The 20,094-nt window shown below is 35.0% G+C and overlaps 1 protein-coding gene across 2 annotated transcripts in view; it reads right to left on the reverse strand.

Moving 5' to 3' along the window:
• SPINK5 (serine peptidase inhibitor Kazal type 5) overlaps positions 1-19,871 on the reverse strand; it is a gene marked incomplete at both ends in the record, with an annotated part of 69,748 nt that extends 49,877 nt beyond the window's left edge. For both annotated transcript variants that reach the window (XM_080673928.1, XM_080673929.1), the window contains 4 exons: positions 11,068-11,140; positions 13,611-13,738; positions 18,572-18,597; positions 19,817-19,871. In XM_080673928.1, coding sequence (XP_080530054.1) covers positions 11,068-11,140; positions 13,611-13,738; positions 18,572-18,597; positions 19,817-19,871 — 282 coding nt within the window. The remainder of the gene's footprint in view (positions 1-11,067; positions 11,141-13,610; positions 13,739-18,571; positions 18,598-19,816) is intronic.
• Positions 19,872-20,094: the final 223 nt, after the last annotated feature.

The raw sequence follows: 20,094 nt of genomic DNA on the forward strand, positions 1-20,094 counted from the left end.
GGTCAGGTCAAAGCCCAGCTGGGAGGTGATGAGAACAGGTGCAAGCATTTACTACTCCACCTCCTCCTCCTCCAAACCCCAAGGGCTGGTGGAGCACAACCTACAGAGAACACCTCTTCCTAATGCTGACAATTGCTGAGAGCTTACAGACGGATTCCTGACCTGGTGGAGTGGCAGTGAACCAGAGTGTGCAACACTGACTCCAGAACCTTCAGCTGTGGGCCTTCCCTTTTCCTGTCCTTACACTCACTGGAGAAGAAGCCACTAAAGCTTGGCCTTCAATATTATCTTGATGTAAAAATATTTCGCTCTTATCCACGTCCAGTGCGGCTAGAGAGCAGGTCCAGTTCCTGAGGAGAGGAGCTGGGGTTTGAGAAATAAAAGAAAGAGACAAGACACAAAATGGAAGGAAAAAGCTGGGAACTGGGTGGGACTGCTGCCCTCTTCTGCTGGAGAAACACCAGAGCCCATGCAGCGTGTTTATTTTATACCCAAAATACCAGGAAGTTTCACCAAAAGTCAAGACAAAGGAGATTATTTGCATTCTTGAGTAGGCCCCAGCATTCCTGGTACTTGACTGGATTTACATATCAAAACCCACTGCCCAACACCTGGGCTGAAATGAAGGTCAAGCTGATAACACCCTTGCCTTTTTGGCAAAGTGTGTTCCCAGGGCGTGGCTTTGCCTGTCGCCTTGGGTTCAGCTGACAATTTAAAGAAATGCCCATGTGCCTTCCCAGGCACTCTCTACATTATCTAACTCACCTTAGCAGGAAAAAACACACAACTAAAGCCATCAAGGAATATTATAGTAAAACATCTGTATACTTGAGGAGTAAAACAACATAAAAGATATGGTAATATGAACAGAATAAGTATCAACTGAAGCACAATTATTGGAATGCATAGAAAAATAATTTACTGAGAATATAACTATGCTTCAGAGAGATGAGGGAAGATACTGCAATATAAAGCAAGAAAAAAAGAAGTTACAAAGGAAGGAAAAAGTGGAAGCTTTAGGTATGAAAAATATTTAAATGGTAATAAATAAGCCAATATTAAGAATAAAAATAGGATAGGTACAAATACATAATGAATTTATGAACCAGAAGATCATATTAGGAAATTCACATAGAAGACCTAAAAAAACACCCACCTAATTTAAAATAGAAAATAATCTATAAAAACATAAAGAATAAATTTAGAAATCTTCAAGAAGAGGTAAACATATACAGGAAGAATATCTGAAGAAACAGAGGACATCGCTAGAATTTGTGAAAAGTGAAAGAAGAAAAGTAGCCATAGCAACTCAAATCTATAATCTGGGCAATAACAAACTGTGGAAGTTTAGGGGATTTTAACAAAATGAACTGAGAGCAGACTAACACATTAGGGGAGAAGAGACAGATTCAGTGCACTCCCCATTAAAATACCAACGGCATATTTCACAGACCTAGAAAGAACTCTCCAAAAATTCATCTGGAATAAAAAAAGACCCCGAATAGCCACAGCAATCCTGAGAAAGAAGAACAAAGGTGGAGGGATCTCAATACCAGATTTCAAGCTGCATTACAAAGCCACTGTCCTCAAAACAGCCTGGTACTGGCACAAGAACAGACATATAGATCAATGGAATAGAATAGAGAATCCAGATATCCACCCAAACCACTATGCGCAATTAATATTTGACAAAGGAGGCATGAACATACAATGGAGTCAAGACAGTCTCTTCAATAAATGGTGTTGGGAAAATTGGACAGATACATGAGATATTAACAATAAACACAGACATTAGCAATTGTGATCAATTATAATTACAGATATTTTATTTAGGGTAGTCATGAAAAGAACAACAAAAAGATATGTTACATTTAAGTCATCATCAAAGAAAAGCCAAAGGGAGAAACTACTTCAAAAATAATTTGTAAAAAAAGTCTAGTAACTAAAAATATGAAAAATTGTGAAAATCAACTCCTAGTAAAACAAGTAACAAGAAGTGTAAATTGACTAACCCCACAAATTAAAAGATAATATGTGTTTAGATTTTAAGTATAGGAACAAAGAGTTATTGATCACAAGAGAAAAATTAAAATAAAAAGGCACTCAATATTACAATAGGATAAAAAAGATATATATGGTAAAAATGAATGAGAGCAGAGCAGCAATATTAATACTTAAGATACAGAATTAAGTCTAAAATGCATCCTAAGGAAAAAAATGGACATTATATAAAGTAATAAGAAGGGGAAAAGGTAAAATAAGCATGAGCTTAAATTCACCTAATAATACAGGTTCTACATATGTCAACAACCAACAGAATATGATAGGTAAATCAACAACTGGAATAAGAGATTTTGGCACACACTTCTCAGAAACTATAATATATTGGGGATTAACAAAAAAGCTGATATGATAGATTTCTATATGACTTATAAAACAGAAAGAAAGAGATGAAAATAAAAATATATGCAATGTTTACTGGAAAAAAGATATAAACATTGTATGTATGGCTATACATACAATGAAAGCATATTATTCACTAATTTTAAAAGTACTATTTCAATAATTTTAATTAAATTTATGGAGTTATACAACCATCACTATAACCTAATTTTACACTATTTCCATCATTCCAAATGTTTCCCCTGTACCCATTTATAGTTAATCCTAGCTCCCAGCTCCAGCCTTAGGCAACCACTGAAATTTCTGACTCTATAAATTTACCTTTTCTGGATATTTCATATAAATGGATTCATAAATATATAATTGGCTTCTTAAATTTTGCATAATATTATTTAGTTTTATCTATATTTTAACAGCATCAGTGGTACATTCCTTTTTAATTGCTAAATAATATTTCATTGTAGAAATATAGCTCATTTTGTTTATCCGTTCACTAGTGGACATTTCGGTACAGTATTTAGATTGTTTTCAGTTTTGGATTATTTAAAACAATGCTGCTATGAATATTCACATGCCTGACTGTGTGGGCATGTGTTTGCACTTCATTGGGGTAGATTTCTAGTACTGAATTTGCTAGGTCATATTTAACATAACATCATATTAAACACAGCAAATATTAGCATAACATCACAAAATAACATATGATATTAAACATAAATTCATGTTTAGTTCTTTTAAAATTGCCAAACTGTGTTTCAGCGTTGCTACACCCTTATATACTCCTCTCAGCAATCTGGAAGTGTCCCAGTTTCTCTACAATCTTAACAATATTCTGTATTTTCTATCTTTATGATTAGAGCCACTCTAGTGGTAGTGTAACTATCTCACTGTGGTCTTAATGTACATTTCCCTAAGTAATAGCAATGTGGAATATATTTTATGTGCTTATTAGACATTAATATACCTTTAGTGTAATGTTTATTTTTAGTTGAGTTGTTCATCTTTTTATAATTGAGTTGTAAGAAGTCCTTATATACTGTGGATAGAAGTCTTTTACAACACATGATTTGTGAACATTTTCTCCCAGCCTATTATTTGCTTTGTAATTGTTTCAGTAATCTCATTTCAAACACAAAGTTTCTAATTTTGATAAAGTCCAAATTATTAATTTTATATTCATGAATCATGCTTTTGGTCTCAAATCTAAAAACATTCCTTCAAATTCCTGATTTTTTGTTAAGTTTTACTATAAAAATTTTAGAGCTATAGCTCTTACACTTGGGACCATAATCCATTTTGAGTTAATTTTTTTGTATGATATAAGGTAAGAATATAAGTTTATTTTTATGGTTATAGCTATTCAATTTTTTAAGCACTGTTAACTGATCGTAAATGTAAGGTATCTCAATCCTATTCCATTGATCTTTATGTCTGTCCTTATACCCAATAACACACTGTTGTGCTCACCGTTACTGTTTAATAAGTTTTGAAGTCAGTTACTGTTAAATGTCCCAACATTTCTATATAAATACTAGGTTCAACTTGTGAATTTCCACCCAAAAAATAGAATAAAAAACGTCTGCTAGAATCTTCATAGGAAATATGTTGTATTTGGAGATTAATTTTAGAAGAATTACCATGGACTACCTCACCATTTATTTAGCTCTTTCATTTCAATGTTTTGTAGTTTCTAATGTACAAGTCTTGCATTTGCAATTTTATTTTTTACATATTCTATTATTTTGTGCTATTATGATTGAAATTAATTTAAATTTTGGATTATTGCTAGTATATAGAAATACACTAGAGTTTTGATCTTGTATACTGAAACCTTGCCAAACTTGTTTATTAGTTTTAGTAATTTTTCTTTTTGTGGATCATTAGGGTTTTCTATATATAATGTCATGTCCCTATAATTAAAGACAGTTGCTTCCTTTTCAATCATGATGTCTCAAATTAATTAAGAAATTTGGCCTTATATTGGCTAGACCCTCCAGTTCAAGTTGGATAGAAGTAGTATGTTGAATAGAAATGGTAAGAGCAAACATCTTTGCTTTCTTCTCAATCTTAAGGTCAAAGTACTCACTTTCTAACCATGAAGTATAATGTAAGCTGTAGACTTTTCATAGATGCCCTTTATCAGCTGAAAAAGTTTGTCTGTTGTTAGTTTTCTTGTGTAAATTTTCATCTTGAATGAGTGTTGGACTTTGTTAAGTGCTTTTTATTCATCTATTGAAATGATCATGTAGTTTGTCCTTCATTCTATCAATATGGTGTATCAAATTTTCTGTTGTCAAACCAAACTTGCATTCCTAAAATAATTCCTACTTGGTCATGGTTTTCTTTTTTATGTTCACTAATATATTGTTTGAAGTATTTCCATCTCTGTTTATGAGGGATATTTGTCAGTTTTCCTTGTACTGTGATATCTTCCTTTGGATTTTATACTGGAACCAGAAGCCCAGTGCACAAAAATTCATGCCCTTGGGGGGCGGGGATCCCTCAGCCCAGCCTGCCCCCTTTCACAGTCTGGGAGCCCTTAGATTTCCTTACTGATGGCTTAGGCCCGCTCCCCTGCAGGAGGTGACTGGCCAATCAGGGGAAGGCATTGCCCCCATCACCCCCTTGCTGCTGCTGCCTCTGGCCTCCCTCTATAGGAGGCTATCGCCCATCAGGGGAAGGTGATGCCCCCATCACGCCACTGCTGCTGCCACCGCTGGCCGCCGCAGCTGCCTAAGCCTCGGCCTGGCCCTCACAGCAGCAGCTGCTGGGGCTTTGTCCAGAAGACATCTGGTCTAATTAGCATATTACCCTTTTATTATAGATAACACTGGCTTCATTAGAATGAGCTGGTAAGGTTACCTACTCCTCTATTTCCTGAATGAGTCTGTAAAAGATTGGTATTATTTCTTCTTTCAATATCTGATGAAAATCACAAATGTAGTCATCTAGATCTGGTATTTTCTTATGCATTTAATTATTTTACTTGCTATAGGTCTATTTTGATCTTCTATTTCTTCTTGGGTCCATTTTTAATAATTTCTTTCTTTCTAGAAATTTGTCCATTTCATCTCAGCTGTCCACTTTTATGGCATAAATGTGTTCGTAATATTCCATTATAATCTTTGTGATTTCTCTAAGATATATATTTACACTGTATATTTCATTCCTAATTTTGGAAATGTTTGTTTATTCTTTCTTTTCTAGGTCAATTTACCTACAGGTTTGTCAGCTTGTTAATCTTTTCAAAGAACCAACTTTTAGACTTGATTTATTATTATTTTTTTATTTCTTATGACTTGTACTTCATTAATTCCTGCTCTAATCTTTGTGTCCCTTCTGCTTGCTTGGGGCTTCATTTGCTCTTTTTTTCCTCTATCTTTCTTAATATGGAAGCTCAGATTATTAAATTGTGACCTTTTATCCATGGATATGGAATCGATGATACTGAGGACTAAGTAAGGGACTTTAGCATCTGTGGATTTTGGTATCTGTGAAATCCCCCATGGATACCAAAGTATGACTGTATACTACTTTAGCTAAAACCTGTTGAGTCTTGAATTATTGTGTTTTTGGTTATATTCAGTTCAAATTATGTTGTTGTTTTTTTAAAAAAACTGATTTCAGAGAAAGGGAGAGGGAGAGTGAGATAGAGTCATCAATGATGAGAGAGGTTTATCAATTGGCCACCTCTTGCATGCCCCCTGCTGGGGATTGAATCTACAACCCAGGCATGTGCCCTGATGGGGAAATGAACTGTGACCTTCTGGTTCATAGGTTGATGCTCAACCACTGAGCAACGGTGGCTGGGTTCAAATTATGTTTTAATTTCTGTCATGTTGTTTCTTTGACCCTTCAGTTATTTGGAAATTTCCATAATTTATTTTTCTTGGGGGTTTTGTATTTAATTCTGTTGTGATCAGACAACAAACTTTGTATAATTTTAATTACATTTAATTTATTGAGATATGTTTTATATCCTATTATATAGTCTATCTGGAAGAATGTTCCACTGTTACTTGAAAAAATGCACCTTCTGCAATCACTGGGGAAGCATTCTCTATTTTTCAGTTTAGGTTCAATTAACTGATAGTGTTCAAGTATTGTATATCTTTGATGATATTATGTCTAGTTGTTTATCAGTTTATGAGAGTAGAGTATTAAAATTTCTAAACATTATTGTTGAATTGCCTATTTTTCTTTTAATCCTATTTGGGGCTTATTGATATTCTTGAATGTAAAGATCGTTTTTTCATCAAATTTGACACCATTTAGGTCATTACTTCTTCAAATAACTTTTTTATTTTTCTGTCTGGTCTATTTCTGATATTTCTTTTGTATTCCTATTTGTATTGTCAGGCTTGTTGTTATCGCAAGGACTCCATGACTGTTCATTTTTCATCAGTTTTTTTCTCTGTACTTCCACTGTTAATTTTGGCTGATCTTTCTACAGGTTTATTAATTCTTTCTATGCAATCTAAAAGCTGCTTTTGAACTCTCTACTGAATATTTCATTTAAGTTACTTTTCAGCTCTAGAATTTCCAGTTCTATATATGTATCTGTATACTACATAAGTGGAAACCCATAAGTCTTAAATTGTTGTTAGAACTATTGTCCTAATCCAAATATATATTTTCTTCACTGAAAATCTCTATTGGTTTATTCATTTTTATTATTTTGAAGCATGGCTTTCTAGGTTCCCGTCCTCCCCCCCGCCCCCCCGCCCCGTATCTGTATAACTTGTGGCAGACCAATTATTAGACACAGTTTGTGCTCAAATACCTCAAGCCAGTAAGGCTTCTACCCTGTGCAGATGGACCTAGTGTACACTGGGGAGGGCATTCAAAGATCAGGCCATTTTTGTATCTGCGCCAGCATTTGTTTTACACTGGGATTTTTCATGTGTGTGTTTTCTAAGGGTTTGTGCACAGCCTTATAGTCAACCACGACTATGTGAATTGCTTGGTCTCTATTTGGTCTCGGCTGCCAATGTGTGAGAACTCAGCCAGAAATACATTTGCCCCAACCATGCTACAACCTCGGGCCACCCCACTTACTCTTAGTGACAGTCATGACGTATATCGAAAACATCTCTGCGTGTGATTGTAGTCTACTACCCAAAATTAGGTAGTAGACTACCCTGCTTTGGCAGATCCTCCACAACAAGGAAGCAACAGAGGTAAGATGTATTCCTTAAGCAAGAGCATTGCAGACTCCCACTGTTCTAATCCAAAGGTTAGCAGTTTTTCAAGCATAAATGCTTGTCAGATTGACACAGGCTGCCGTTCTTCAGTTTCCAGAGTGGTCATAATGATTGTTTTGTTCAGTTCGTTTAGATTTATAGCTGCATTTTGGAGAAAAGATTTGCTGACCTCTTTATTCAGCCATAGCCTGAAATGTGACCACTCAGGGCAATTGTCTGTTGATTCCTAAACCACATTAGAATAATTAAAAAGAGTAAAGTATAGACTCATTTTACTTGTAAAAATAGTTTCAAATTTCTAAATAAAATATTAGCTTTCCAAATCCAATATTATATTAAAAATACATTATGATTAAGTATGATTTACCCTAAGAAAAGAATAATAGTTTATCATTAGCAAATTTATCAAGAAATTTAATTCATTAGACTGAAAGAAAAAGTCAGAAAATTATTTCAATAGCTGAAGAGACTGCATTTGATAATGACCAAAACATATTCATAAGATTAAGAAAAGAAGGGAACTTCCTAAACTTGCCACAGTTTATGGAAAAAGTACCTATAGTAAATATTATACTTAATGGAGAAACTTTAGATGTATTCCCTTAAAATAGGGGAGAGAGGGCAGTTTGATGTTCATTATCATCACTACTGTTTAATAACCGAACTCTTAGATCCTGGCCAATAATATAAGGAAAGAAAAAGAAATAAAGGAGTGTTAAGATTGAAAGAAAAGTTATAAAATGTCTATTATCTGCTAGTATATGCAGATAATGTAAGCAACTACCAAGAAAAAATAGAATTAACAAATAAGTTATAAGAATTAACAGAAAGTATTATAAAGTTGTTCAATATAAGATTAATCTATAGAAATCAATAGAATTTGACCAACAATAACCAGATACAAATACCATAAACAACAAAATAGCAATCAAAGTAGCAATACATTTACAAATTTTCTAGATATTAGCAAAAATTATAAAAATTCCTGCAGAGAATACTTTTAAATCTCATAAAATACACAGAAAGTATAGAAATTAAGGAGAGAGTATTGTGTGCTCTTGATTTGAGCAAGTTAATATTCTAAAAAGTGAATTTTACTCAAACTAACTTATAAATTCTTTGTATCCTAATCACATTGGTTCCTATACTCAAGTTGGGGGCTTTCATAAATTCAGTGATATTTTTATTTATAATAATTATATGAAAAAACAATCTATGCATAGGTAAATCAGATTTGAAAAAAGTGAACTAAGACAGAAAACTTGCCTTATTAGTTATTAAAGCAATAAACTAATCTGAACAGAATTGGGAACTCAGAAACACAAATATACACATATGAGCTTAGTAGCCAATAAACTTGCCAACCTAAATCAATGAGAAACACTGAATCAATCAATCAGTCAATTAATTAAAAACAAGTCTAGCATGGACTGAATACGTTAGAGGTTAGAAATTATAAAGAATTTGACTAGGATGATAGAAACGAAAATGGTGAAATGGAATCAAATTTTGATAAAGTATTTTAGAGACTGCCAACAAGACTTATTTATGGATTGGATATTAGAGTTGGGAGGTGAAAGAATGGCAGCTTAGTGAAGAAGAAATTGATGGTGCAAGAGAGAGAGGATGTTTGTAGGAGGAAAATGCTTGAACAGGCAGAGTACCTTATTCTGAGAGTGAGTATCAAGGCTAATTTTTGATGGGAGAAATCTAATCAGAAAAAGTGGGTAGATTTTTCTCTTTTACAGTGGAGAGAGAAATAACAAAAACAAACACAGTGTAATTGCATGAATCCACTCAAACCCTTAAAATAAAATCTTTGGACAGATGGCCAAACATTAATTGTCTTAATTTATAAGTAAGTAATTTCCTAGAGAGCAAAACATGTAACTTTAAGAACTTTATCTGGAGGTAAAAATTCTAACTCAGGCATAAAACGTTAACATTCTTAAAATTCTGTAATTTTATTTCTCAAAAATTCTATTTGATGAAAACTCAGTAAATGTGTGTCTATATATGAAAACATCTGACTTGTAATATTTTTTAAATAGTAGGTTTGTTAAGATTGGGATGTGTGTGTGTCTTTTTTTGTCATTGCTTGTATTTTGCATTTTTAAACCCCACTGATGTACCAGTTTTTCATAAAGGAAAAAGAGGAGGAGAAGGGAGAGAATAAATCTTACAGAATAAGCCACTCTCTAAATGTGACAAACAAAGGTAGATTTGATTGTTACTAGTAAACTGTTCTGACCCCCAATGATTTTTAGAGCACAGAAGCAGGTCCTTTTTGCTCAGAAAAAGGATTTCAAATTGACTGAGTGGTGATTATGTTATTGTTTTAAAAGTGAGACTGGCTGAGCCCAGCAAAGAATTTGACTAGGCTTTCTGTGGAGGCTGAGGTTCTCAGGCATTCCTAAGTAACACTGACAAGGAAGATGGTAGCTTAGTTAGAATAGGGATGTTAAAGTAATGTGGGCGTGTCTGCCATGACAAATCATTTTCATTACTTGTTACACACAAAAGGAAGAAGAGGAAGAAGATATTAGAGAAGAAGCTAAATAGAAGACTTGGAGTGGTGTGAGTAGTTGTCAGGATACCTGGCAATAAGCCCAGCTTGTCAATAATTTATTGTGAGACATTTGTAGGCTAGAAATTTTCTTCAATCTGGACCTAGAATTTTTATTCTTTTGCATAAATAAAATATTTTGTATAAATTAAAAAATATAAAGTGAAGTGGATGTATGTTAGGTTGCATTTGTGCAGCTTCTTTCATTTTATATCATTTTTTATTTTTAAAAAAGTTTTGTTTTTTACCACTGAACACTTTTCTCAAACAAATATTGGCCTACATCCAATCTGTAAATTAGATAAAGACAAACAACTCTAGTTAAATTAGAACTCTTCAGGTATTGGAAAAGATAGGCAATAGGAAGTAAAAGAAGTAAAGGAAAAGGAAATAAAATGAATCAAATGCCTGCTAGCACATGTTAAACACTGTAGCTGGCTTTTTAAACTTGGTTTCTCATTTGGTCCCACATTCCATTTCAAAGATGAAATAAATGAGACTGAGAAATACATAAATGGTCCAAGAGACAATGACAATAAATAAGAGCTCTGAGATTTGAATTTAGTTGTACAGTCCCATGAAGGCTCTTGTTGGAGTTAATACAGAACAGGAGGAATGAGAAAGGACTATGGAAGGCAGGCGTCACACTGATTTACTCCTCCTTTTAGCATCTGTCAGTGCCCAGAATGTTTGCAGAGCGTTGGGTCAGGGGTTGGGCCTATGGACTAGCTGTACCGGATATTTAGCTCACCCATGGACTAAGCCATGTTCCCTCCTTTCTCAGTTGGCTTCTCAACAGGTATGACTTAGTAAGTAGGAAATAAAAACTTCTACATAGAGTAAAACTTAATCTTGAAAGCAAATACGGCAAATTGACTCCAAATTGTCTCTTACCTTTGCTGGGACAGTGGCTCCAGTGGCTCTTGCTAAATGCGTGGCCCTTTTCTGGGTTTTGGCTTCCTTTTCTCTGGAAGAGAGCAGAAATAGCATGGCTTAGACATACCTCCCAACTTTTAAGGATAACAGCATACATGGTGAACTTAATTCTGACTGTTTTCCTCAGCCGAGTCTGGCAGATCCAGAAATGAGCAGAAGGACCATAAATCTCTCCTCAGAAGTGAAAAATATCTCAAACATGGTTCTACTGGCAAGAATCTATACGTTTAACTGCATAGCAGATTAGTCCCCCTTAAATACTTCCAACATCCAGGTGGTTACCAAATTTAAAGCCATCTGTACCATTATGGAAATGCTCTCTTTGAAAGACCATATTATTGACTGAGTACTATTCCATTGCGTAACTGTACTACAGCTTTTTTTATCCACTCATCTACTGATGGGCACTTGGGATGCTTCCAAATCTTGGCTATTGTTAATATCACTGCAATGAACATAAGGGTGCATATATTCTTTCAAATTAGTAGGAAATCTTACCTTTTGCAACAGCATGGATGGACCTGGAGAGTATTATGCTAAGTGAAATAAGCTGGTCGAAGAAAGACAAATACCAGATGATTTCACTTATATGTGGAATCTAATGAGCAAAATAATCTAACTAATAGAAACAGACTCATAGGTGTTAGAGGGAAAGGGTAGGGGAGAAGCGGGTAAAAAAGGTAAATGGATTGAGAAGAAAAAAAAACACCTTACAGACTGACAACCGTGTGGTCATTACCAGAGGAAAATAGAGGTGGGGGGAGGTAGAAGAGTTATGGTAAAGGGGGGATAAATGGTGATAGAAGGAGATTTGACTTAGGATGGTGAATATACAATACAATATATACAGGATGTATTATAAAATTGTATACTTTAAACCTATGTAATTTTATTAACCAATATCACCCCAATAAATTCAATTTTAAAAAAAGGAAAACAAAAGAAAAAGAAAGACCATATTCTCGATGTGTAAAAATCTGCCTTCCTGTTTTGGACCCAGTTGCAACCTCTGAGGACGCAAAGGACAACTTTAGAAATTTGAAGATAGTGTTTATGCCTCATACAGTCTCCTTCTTTCCAGGTTAAAAAAAATTTATTCCAACTCATTTATATAGGTAATAAATATAATAATGGAGTGAGTGACTTCTTAGTGCTAAATTGTCTTATGTGTCTTAAGGCAGTGGTCGGCAAACTCATTAGTTAACAGAGCCAAATATCAACAGTACAACGATTGAAATTTCTTTTGAGAGCCAAATTTTTTAAACTTAAACTTCTTCTAATGCCACTTCTTCAAAATAGACTCGCCCAGGCCATGGTATTTTGTGGAAGAGCCACACTCAAGGGGCCAAAGAGCTACATGTGGCTCGCGAGCCGCAGTTTGCCAACCATGGTCTTAAGGCATTTTATATTTGTTTTAAATTAGTTTCCAGTAAACTTATTATTTCATAGTATCGGTCTACTATCAAAACATCCAATGAAACAAGAAGGAAACTTTATGGTAAATAATAGACCTGCTGGTTTACATTCAGCTTCCAAGAGAATAAGAAAGGATTCTTCAACCTTCCCTGGGTCTCACCCTACTCTACATCTTGCCCTGCCTTCCCTCATCTTCCACAGTCTCTTCTGTAGAAGCAGCACGTGTGATCAGAACTTCATTATGTCAATATTATTGACTATGTCAAATTAAATCCCTTGACACATACCAGGCTGGCATTTAAAAAGCTAATTATCTTAAACGGGTAAGCTTAGTATTGGCGTGGTACCAGTTTGAAGTTTGGATGTTGGTCAGAAATTGAGAACGACCTCCCTGTTCAAAAACAAATGAGGACACTTTGATTTGAGGTTTTGCAATTGACAGCTCAAGCCATCTTCTACTTTTGAGGTGTCATTGGAGAGAAGGAAGTCAAGAAGCATTGCATAGATGTTGGTTAACTTCCTGGATACTAATTCTTTCTGAATTGCGGGTAATTGCAAGCTATAATTAACTTTTTAATTCATCTCATTTTAGCATAATCCCAAATGTCTGAAGATACTGGCAGCTCACAGAGTCAGGGTGTATCCTGCTTAAATTCTTCTCCTGGTTGGCTGCCACAAGAAAAGTTTGACATCATTCCCAAAGGGCTTTTCTCAGTCCCTAAGGTACAACAGGATCAGGTCTTAACAGGCCCACGGAATCTGACTTCCTTTCTTAAATTAATTTTTCAGAACCAGGAAACTCAAATTGGAACTGCATCCTCAAAAGACTATTAAGTTTTACATAAGGTATTCGTGCTGGGCCCTCTGGGTGTTTTGGAATACCATATGTTGGATGATTCAACCTTTCCAGGTGGGTAGCTTTTACCCAACTTTATCTGATGAGAGATGCCAGAGTGATCTACAAACTATTTTTATTTAACCATTTAGATTTAAAAAGACATATTTGCCAAGAAATAAAAAGAATACATTTACTAGTTCAGAGATCAGCTGGTAACTCAAACACCTGGAAGAGAAAGTTAACTCACAGTATCGTTTTGCATGTGGCGCATTTGTTGAGGAACATTATTCCATCAGGGCTTTGAAGAAGTTTTTTATCCTGGGAACAGAACAGCTTCCCATTTTTCATCAGTACCCGAAATTCACTGCACAAATTCTAAGGGAAAGATGAAAAAAGTTGTGTTTACTGAAACCTTATCAAAGCAAGACCTTCCAAGAAAAACTTCCTTGAACAATATTATTTAATAAGCACTACCCCCTTTATATAGAAGACATTCACTCAGTTGTTACAAATAATACAAACAAAAACAGTGACTCTGTATATTGTGTATTGTCTATTGGAGATTGCAAATTCACCTAATAAGCATTCATCTAAAACAATTAGTGGAATGGAAAGAACAAGGAACTGGGAATCAAAAAACTTTATATTTCATGGTTCCATTTACAAGTCCAATAGCCTTAGCAAATTAACTTCTCAAAGGCTTACTTAACCCTATCAATAAAAAGGAGGGATTATAAATATATACATTTCAGAGGTCTTCTGAGGATGAAACATAACACGTATGTAAAAAGCCCTCAAAGAATGTCTGATGCTTATAGATATTTAATAAGTCGAATCTCTTTCTCTCCTCTTCCTCCTCCTTTATTATTATTGTTTTGTTTTTGTTGCTGTTGTCATTATTATTGGAATATGCTGATGGCACATATTAAACATCTAGCACACAGTGGGTCATCATGTGTTGTAAGAAGGACTTTGAAAAGTGGCTGGAGGACTGGGACACAGTGTGTGAACTAGACACTGTAAAGAGCCTCCGGCCGAAACCGGTTTGGCTCAGTGGATGGAGCGTCGGCCTGCGGACTGAAGGGTCCCAGGTTCGATTCCGGTCAAGGGCATGTACCTTGGTTGCGGGCACATCCCCAGTAGGGGGCGTGCAGGAGGCAGCTGATCGATGTTTCTCTCTCATCGATGTTTCTAGCTCTCTATCCTTCTCCCTTCCTCTCTGTGAAAAATCAATAAAATATATTTAAAAAAATAAATAAATAAAAATAAAAAAATAAAAAATAAAGAGCCTCCGCTGTGTCAGCAAAGGATGTACCCAAGACACCAGCTCCCGGAAGTGTTAACAGTGGTTCAATTAAAAAGTGGAAAACAAGTTAAAAGTTGAATGAAATGACTCCTTGGTCAGATATGTTTGGAAAACATACTTATAGGCTAGATCCTCTTCTGAAATGAAATAAACCTCACATCCAACTGACTGACTTACTAGTAAAAGCTAACAAAGCTGCAGTTTCCAGCCCGTCACTATCACATCCTTGGGAAGGCCTAGTTGTTCTATGTTTATTAGTTAGTTAGTTAGTTAGTTAGTTTGTTCGTATTTTTTGTATATTCTCTGGAACTACTGTTTTCCTGTTCTGTGTGATATCCTTCAAGACATGGAGTGTTGTGCTTGGTTTTGGCTTTCTTTTTGTTCAGTGCAGACAGCAGCACTGTACCAACTTTAGGGAGGAGAGAGGAAATCATTCTGAATAATATTTTACCCAGTATTAAAAATATACCATTAATTCTAAGCTCCTAAAAAGACTGAGTGACATATAGGAGTTCTCCAATAAACTATATTGAATTAAGAATGAATGAAAAGAAAGAACCCTCATTTTTAAAGATCAGTCCACTGTCCTTATTTCCACCTAGTCTATTACTTAAAATGCTTTATATTCCCTATTAGTTTTGCAAGTCCACTGGCTCTTTAGAGCAAGTCTTTGAAATCTAAGTTTTTCCTGTGCAAAAGAAATAAAATCTTGCTTTGAGATGCTTGCATTAGAAAACAATTAAATCAAGTCTTTGCTCCAACTCCAACAAATACAACCTCTTCCAAAGGATTACTTATAGAATTCTTTTCAGCTTCCTATATCTTTACAATAACTATTCAATCAATCAACAAACACTTACAAAATTACTTTGCCAGGTACCATAGATATAACAGTATATAGAGATACCCTTGTTTAAATGTTGGTTACCACCTAGTGGGTAATGATGTATCTCACCTAGCCTCTTAAACATAGAGGCAGTAGGTAGTACTTGAAAAATGATTAATGGTGAAAAAAGGTAACTAAATAATGTAAGAGACCAGCCCTGTGAAATTTTGCTAAGGACAACCTACTGAAATATCTCTAAATTTATGGTCACCACCCAGTGATCTTATCTGAGTAGCACAGTAATAATTCCTGACAACAGACTGACAAGTGGGCCTCTGAGATCTGTGTCTGGTCTTTAATTTTATAGTATCTTATGCCAGCATTGCAAGTTACTGCTTAGCACACCAGATATAAATGATTCTATAAAATCTAAGTAGAAACTTTGTCAAGAATCAGAGAAGACCCTGGTGTCTTTGTAAAAGAAATACAACCATTATAGTCTTGGCCGGGTAGCTTAGTTGGTTAGAACATCGCCCCAATACATCAAGGTTTTGAGTTTGATCCCCCATCAGGGCACATGTGAAAAGCAACCAACAAATGCATCAATAAGTGGAACAGCAAATCAATGCTTCTCTCTCTCTTCCGAAAAGATCGATCAATCAATCAATCAATAATAATAATAAAAGAAATACATCCTTTGTGAGGTAGGTCTTTAAAACAAGATTCATAACACTTGAATAAAGCTTTAAATAGTTTCTAGCAGTCAATTGAATAAGAACGTTGTCAATCAGGATATTCCTGAATCAGACTTCTCCAGTGTCAAAATTAGATGGGCACCACTCTTTTTTTTTTTTTTTTTTTTTCAAATGAACAACCCAGGCCTAGAGAATAGGTTAAGAAACTTGTTCACAATGTTTAACTAGTTAAGATGAGACTCAACACTATCCTTTTGAATTATGAAACAGGAAAAGGCTGTAAAAATAGAAAGCAGTGGTTGGGATTTTCTCTGGGGAAAATATAATATATTCCCAATCACCATAATAAAGAGGGTTTTGAAATAGGAGCCGATCTAGACAAAAAAGGCATGGGAGGTAGAGAGGTGAAATCCCAGCAACTGTTTACTTGAAGTCTCACTTGCAGACTTTGGCTCGCTTTCTTGGTTATTGTTACTCTTGTTTGTGTTTTCCCCACCGCTCAGGAACACTGGAGCCCTCTAGGGCTAAGCACTTTCTGTTTCCATCAGTGGCTGTTATATAGCCCATTGTCTTCCATTGTCCCTCCCCAGACATCATAATAAAATGTGCCAGGGAGTTGGCATCATTCCTTGTCTGTGTTAGAGCACTAACAAGGTTGCTTTGGCTTTATAATGACCCTCTGTGATGACAAATATAAGCACATGGTAGAGATCCTTGCAGTTACTAGAGGACTTTTCCATGCTGCTCTGGCTTATGTTTATAACTTTCAACAAGTTACTGACTGAGCTGGAAAAATAAAATCCCCAGCACCACAAGAAAGACTAAATCAATGGTTTTCATTTCTGACAAAATATCCAAATTCTGTGATCAGAAACATTTCCAGAGAAATAGTTACTTCTTGGTGTTCTTCTTGCTTATTCCAACATGAGAGGTGGCTAAATTTAGGTTTTTGATGGTTTAGTGAAATAGAGTTTAAAGCCATAAAAAGTATCAGTGCAGAATCTGATACATTCACTGGAAATCACCGCAATTGTCATAAACTCTAAAAACAAATTATGGCTTCCTGAAAAATGAAGTTTGCACAATACCCTTCTTTTTACTGCAACATCCCAGTGAGCATGCTGTTTAATTTCCCCCAATACAGCCTTTTTCTTTTCTACTCTACCATACCACTCTACTACACCATAGAGGTTTCTCCACTTCTCCTCCATCGGCAAACAGATGCGATAATAGAGACTATGATGAAATTCTTTAGAACAGTCTAGTAAGAAGTTTCTTTTAAAAAAATTGTTATAATAAAATATAGCAAGAGAATGTCTTACCATGGTTCTAATAGTTTCATTGTAGAAAGGGGTTGTTTTTACTGTTTTATTATCTTAATTTTTATGACTTTTGGGAGATGTAGCAAATATTTGCTATATACATAGCACTGTTTTAAGTGTTGAATTAATGGCATAGTTGTGTGTGTGTGTGTGTATGTGTGCGTGTAACTGGCCCTTTTAAATTTTTTCCAGATATATAAAATGATTAACTTCTATAGAAAACAGTTCTTTTAGCTCTCAAACAAAAGGCCTCTAAGAAAGAGGTAGTAAAGCACTCTCCTAAGTCAGGGCCTCTGCCATCATGGATGCTTCTGCCTAATCTGCTTTAAATTGAAAAAATATCTTCATGGCCCTTCCCCATCACCTTCAGATCCCTGTTCTATTGTTAGCTTCAGGGAGAACTTACCTGACTAACCCAAGACAAACTAATACCACCTCCAGAAATTCCTATCTTCCATCCTCCTGTATTTTCCTCCTAAGACTAATCATTATTAATGTACTATATGTTTTTACTAATTGACTGATTGGTTTGTCTGTTTTCCTCCACTGAGATGTAAGCTCCATGACAGAACAGTTCTTGCCTTTTTCCTTTACTTTTTATTAATCCAACATCTCAAACAAGGTCTGATTCATAATACATGCTCAATAAATATTTATTGAATGAAGTATATACACTGACATTATATAAGATATAGCCAATCCCCTTTTAACATAGTAATCACAAGAAAACTAATTTCTGCTTCCTGTGTGTGTCATGACTTTCGGCTGTTAAACTGAAAAATACTAATTCACTGATGTGTTTGTTTGTGGAATTTTAAAGCACTCCTATAGCATGGTAGATCCCCTCTTGCTCACACCCATTATTATCAATACAGTGATGTGTGTGTGTCTGAGATTCAAGCCTTGATTCATTTAGACCTGTTTTTGTGTTTTTAGGAAAAGCTAGTAGCACCTATCAGTATAAAGTGTCTGCATTATTAATATCAAGGTGTTGGCCATGAACGATTTTTCTTTAGAGATCTTGGAATGAATTCAATGAACAGAAAAAGCAGGACTAACCTGATTTTCATTCATACTGGCAGCATCTGGAACACAAAAAAACAACAAAACAAAAACAAAGTCAAAGGGATCTAAAATATTTAATAAGTAAAAGAAACAATTTGCTCAGTGCAGTGCCTTGCTCACTTTACTGGAAATATGTTAGAAAACCACAAATTATTTTTGAACACATTGAAATAAAATGAGGGGATGGCCCCAGGAGATCAGTGTATACACTCAGAAAGATCCAATTACTTTGGAAAATAATGTTTATATGTTTTCTGACCCCCTCAAAATATCTAATTTCTAAAATCCTTTCATTAGCAGAGTATTTCAGACCTCTTTTAAAATTATACCCTAAATATCAATTATATCATATCAATTACAATTTGAAAGTATAATGTAGCAGAAAGTTTAGATCATATATACACATAAAATTAAATTTTCTGAATTCTGGTAACATTGCCTCCTTATGACAGATACAAAAATTAGAGATATGATAAGAATTAAGTTTAATTAAAATCACAGGCTGTATTATACTCCGTCAATATGAGACACCTTTTTCCACCAACACATTTATCCTAGAAAGTGGGCATCATTTGTGCATAATGTTTAAAACTCCATCTAGGGTTTCCTTTTAAAACATGTAAATGCTTCACAGCAAGATAGCTCTAAGCAATCCATGTTCCCTCCAAGTTCAAGTAGCAAATGCAGAAACCTACCTCTGAGCTCCCACAAAAGTCCCTTCCCTTTTATAAGAAGTGCCTTTAATCCATTTAGCACAAATAAAATATGCTAGAGGGCACTACTGCTTTAAAGTAAGACTAGATGATTGAATTTAAATTGTTAATATTTTTATAAATATGCTATTACATATATATAATACACCTATATATAAAACATACATTGAAGTTTTAAATATCTATTATATACATAATTCCTATAAGTATGAATTGATATGCTTGCTAAGAGGGTCAGATAAAGAAGAATCCACTAGCTTTTTAGTACTAATGTAGAATTGCTGGAATGATTTCTCATGGATAAAATTCAGATTATCCCAAGCTCCTTGCCATTTCTAAAGATAACAACAACATTATAAAACCATATATATAATTCTTTAAAGCTCTGTCTCTGGCAAGATATTTTAGGATTACATACACTTATGTAATCTTGAATACTAAGTACGGGCAGGGGGAGGGAGACAAGTCTCTGCCCAGGGCTTTGTAGTTTGTGGCAAGAGGCTTAGATTACATGCAAGTTACTTACCTTGTATGAGGCAAAGAGCCAGGCTCAGAAGTACCCGCACTGTGGTTATCTTCATGATGAAGATGATATAAACTGGTTACAAGTCTGCTCCATGCATTGCTCGCCAGCTTGTGCTCTAGGACTGAACCCATGGCGATGCAGCTTACTTTATATATACCTGATGACACACACCCACAACAGCCAACGTTACAAAACCAGTTGTTCAAGGTCGTGCTAGACTTAAGATACCACATCAATTTAGCTTCTTCCATCCTTTAGGATCCTGTCAAGGTGGCAGA

This window comes from Plecotus auritus (assembly GCF_963455305.1).
Source record: "Plecotus auritus genome assembly, chromosome: 6".
Lineage (NCBI taxonomy): Eukaryota > Metazoa > Chordata > Mammalia > Chiroptera > Vespertilionidae > Plecotus > Plecotus auritus.